Below are 2858 nucleotides of genomic sequence, written 5' to 3' on the forward strand. Positions count from 1 at the left end.
AGTCCGTCAGCGGATATCAATTTAAATCTTTTTTGGATGCATTCAAGGGATACCATCAAATTCCCATGGCAATACGGGATCAAGATAAAACAGCATTCCACACACCAAATGGAATTTTTTGTTACATCATGATGCCTTTTGGATTAAAGAATGCAGGAGCAACCTATCAACGTGTGATTGATAAAGCGTTTAAAGATCAAATAGGCAGAAATGTGGAAGCCTATGTTGATGATATTGTTATCAAGAGTCATACAGAAGAAAGTATGCTCAGAGATACTCTTGAAATATTTGAATCACTAAGAAGAGTCAATTAGAAGTTGAATCCCAAGAAGTGTACTTTTGGTGTGAAAGAAGGCAAATTTTTAGGTCATATTGTCACAGAGAAAGGAATTAAGGCTAATTCAAAAAAGATTCAAGCAATTGAAGGTATGGTATCTCCAAAAACAAAGAAAGAAGTACAAAGCTTGAATGGAAGATTGGCAGCCTTAACAGGGTTTTTATCAAGAGCAGCAGATCGATCACTACCATTTATGAAGGTTTTAAAAAGTTATTTGAACAAAAAGGATTTTATGTGAACGGAAGAGGCTGAAACAGCTTTTCAAGATATTAAGCGGCTCTTAAAAGAATTGCCTACTCTAACCGCACCGATATCAGGAGAAACGCTAATTTTGTATATGGCGGCATCAGCAAAAGCCATTAGCTCAGTTTTAATCGCAGAACAAAATGGGGTACAAATGCCAATATATTTTGTCAGTAAGATATTGTAGCAAAGTGAAGTTAACTATCCGCCAATTAAAAAATTTGTATATGCTTTAACACACACAGCTAGACGACTCAGACGTTATTTTCAAGCACATTCAATTCTCGTTCTGACAGATCAACCAATAAAACAAATTTTGAAGCATCCAGAGTCGTCAAGACGTCTAGCAAAATGGGCAATCAAATTGGGAGATTATGAAATAAACTTCTCACCACGACATACAGTTAAAGGTCAAATTTTGACAGATTTTGTTTTAGAAACAACAGAAAAGATGGATTATTTACAAGGTGTCAAAAGCAGTAATTGCATGTGGGAATTGCACACTGATGGTGCATCAAGTGAGGAAGGAGTTGGTGCAGGATTAGTGCTTACCAGTCTAGAAGGGGTAGAACATACATATGTACTAAAATTTTGTTTTTATGCATCCAATAACGAAGCAGAATATGAGGCATTGCTTTTCGGCCTCCGCATAGCGTCTGAGATGGGAATAAAGCATCTACGTGCATATGTAGATTCTTAGATTGTAGCACAATAGGTTAACGGAGCATTTGAAGCAAAAGATATCTCAATGAAACGATATTTGCAGTTGGTTGTGAAAATTTCAAGAAATTTTGAAACTTTGGAAGCTGTGCAAATATCAAGAAATAAAAATAAAAAGACAGATGTTTTAAGCAAGTTAGCAATGCTAACATTTGATCACTTGCATAAGAAAGTTTTGGTGGAAGTTTTGAAGGATAAATCAATTGATGAAAAAGTGGTAGTGGCAACAGTTGAGGAGGGAGGACCGTGTTGGATGACTCCATATGTGAAGTATTTGCAGGACGGAACATTGACAGCTGATGTCATGGAAGCAAGACGGATAATGGTAAGTGCTCCGCTTTACGTCTTGGAAAATGGGGTGCTTTATAGAAAATCCTTCAGTGGTCCAAATTTAAGGTGTTTAACAACAAGCAATAGATGTGGTAAAAGAGATGCACGAAGGTTTGTGTGCACAGCATTCTGGTTATAGAACTGTGGTTGGACGGATAATGCGACAAGGATATTATTCGCAAACAATTTACAGAGATGCAGCAGACTTAATCAAAACATGTGATGCCTGTCAGCGGCACGGAACCGTCCAGCGTTTACCCAAATATGATTTAATCTCCGTATCATCTACATGGCCATTTTGTAAGTGGGCAATTGATATAGTAGGGCCATTTCCAAGAAGCGTAGAAAATGCAAAGTTCTTGGTGGATGCAATTGATTTCTTCAGTAAGTGGGTTGAAGTAAAGGTGTTAGCACAGATAACTGGTGAAATATAAAGAAGTTTGTGTGGAATGATATCGTTTGTAGATATGGTTTACCAAACAAAATTGCAAGCGATAATGGTAAGCAGTTTGCAGATAATCCTTTCAGAAGTTGGTGTGAGGAATTAAACATCAAACAAACATTTACCTCAGTTGCTCACCCACAAGCCAATGGCCAAGTTGAGGTAACAAATAAAGAAATTGTAGCCGGCATAAAGGCTAGATTGGGTTTGAGTCAGACTAAATGGGTAGATGAAGTACCATATGTTTTGTGGGCTCACCGTACAACGCCAAAACGAAGCACGGGTGAAACACCGTTCAGCTTGGTATATGGCACTGAGGCAGTAATACCAGCTGAAATCCGTGTTCCGACACAAAGAGTTTTGGCATTTGATATAGAAAATAATTCATTTATCTTGTGTGAAAACTTGAATTTATTGGAAGAGAGGCGAATCATGGCCGCCATCCGGCAAGCGGATGCTAAGTAGCGAATGGCAAAATATTACAACAAGCGAGTCAGATATGTGAAATTCAAGGAAGGAGATTTAGTGTTGAGGGACAATGAAGCAAGTAGACAGGAAAAACATGGGAAGTTGGGTCCATACAAAATTGTAAGGGCACATACTAACGGATCATATAACCTTGCAGCACCCTCCGGTGAGGAAATTCAAAGAACATGGAACGCAATAAGATTAAAGAAATTTTATGCGTAGTATTGCATGTTCAAATAGCCTGATCAACTATTGAGAATATGAGATGCAATCATAAATGTAAAAATTTCTATAAATAATAAGAATTCAGACAATTAT

At 37.5% G+C, this 2858-nt stretch overlaps 1 protein-coding gene across 1 annotated transcript; it reads left to right on the plus strand.

Moving 5' to 3' along the window:
• Nucleotides 1-1328: 1328 nt before the first annotated feature.
• On the plus strand, nucleotides 1329-2537 carry LOC139889767 (uncharacterized). Its single transcript, XM_071872700.1, has 2 exons — nucleotides 1329-1741; nucleotides 2096-2537. The coding sequence occupies exons 1-2, from the start codon at nucleotides 1329-1331 to the stop codon at nucleotides 2535-2537; spliced, it is 855 nt and encodes a 284-aa protein (XP_071728801.1).
• Nucleotides 2538-2858: the final 321 nt, after the last annotated feature.

This window comes from Rutidosis leptorrhynchoides, chromosome 2 (assembly GCF_046630445.1).
Source record: "Rutidosis leptorrhynchoides isolate AG116_Rl617_1_P2 chromosome 2, CSIRO_AGI_Rlap_v1, whole genome shotgun sequence".
NCBI lineage: Eukaryota > Viridiplantae > Streptophyta > Magnoliopsida > Asterales > Asteraceae > Rutidosis > Rutidosis leptorrhynchoides.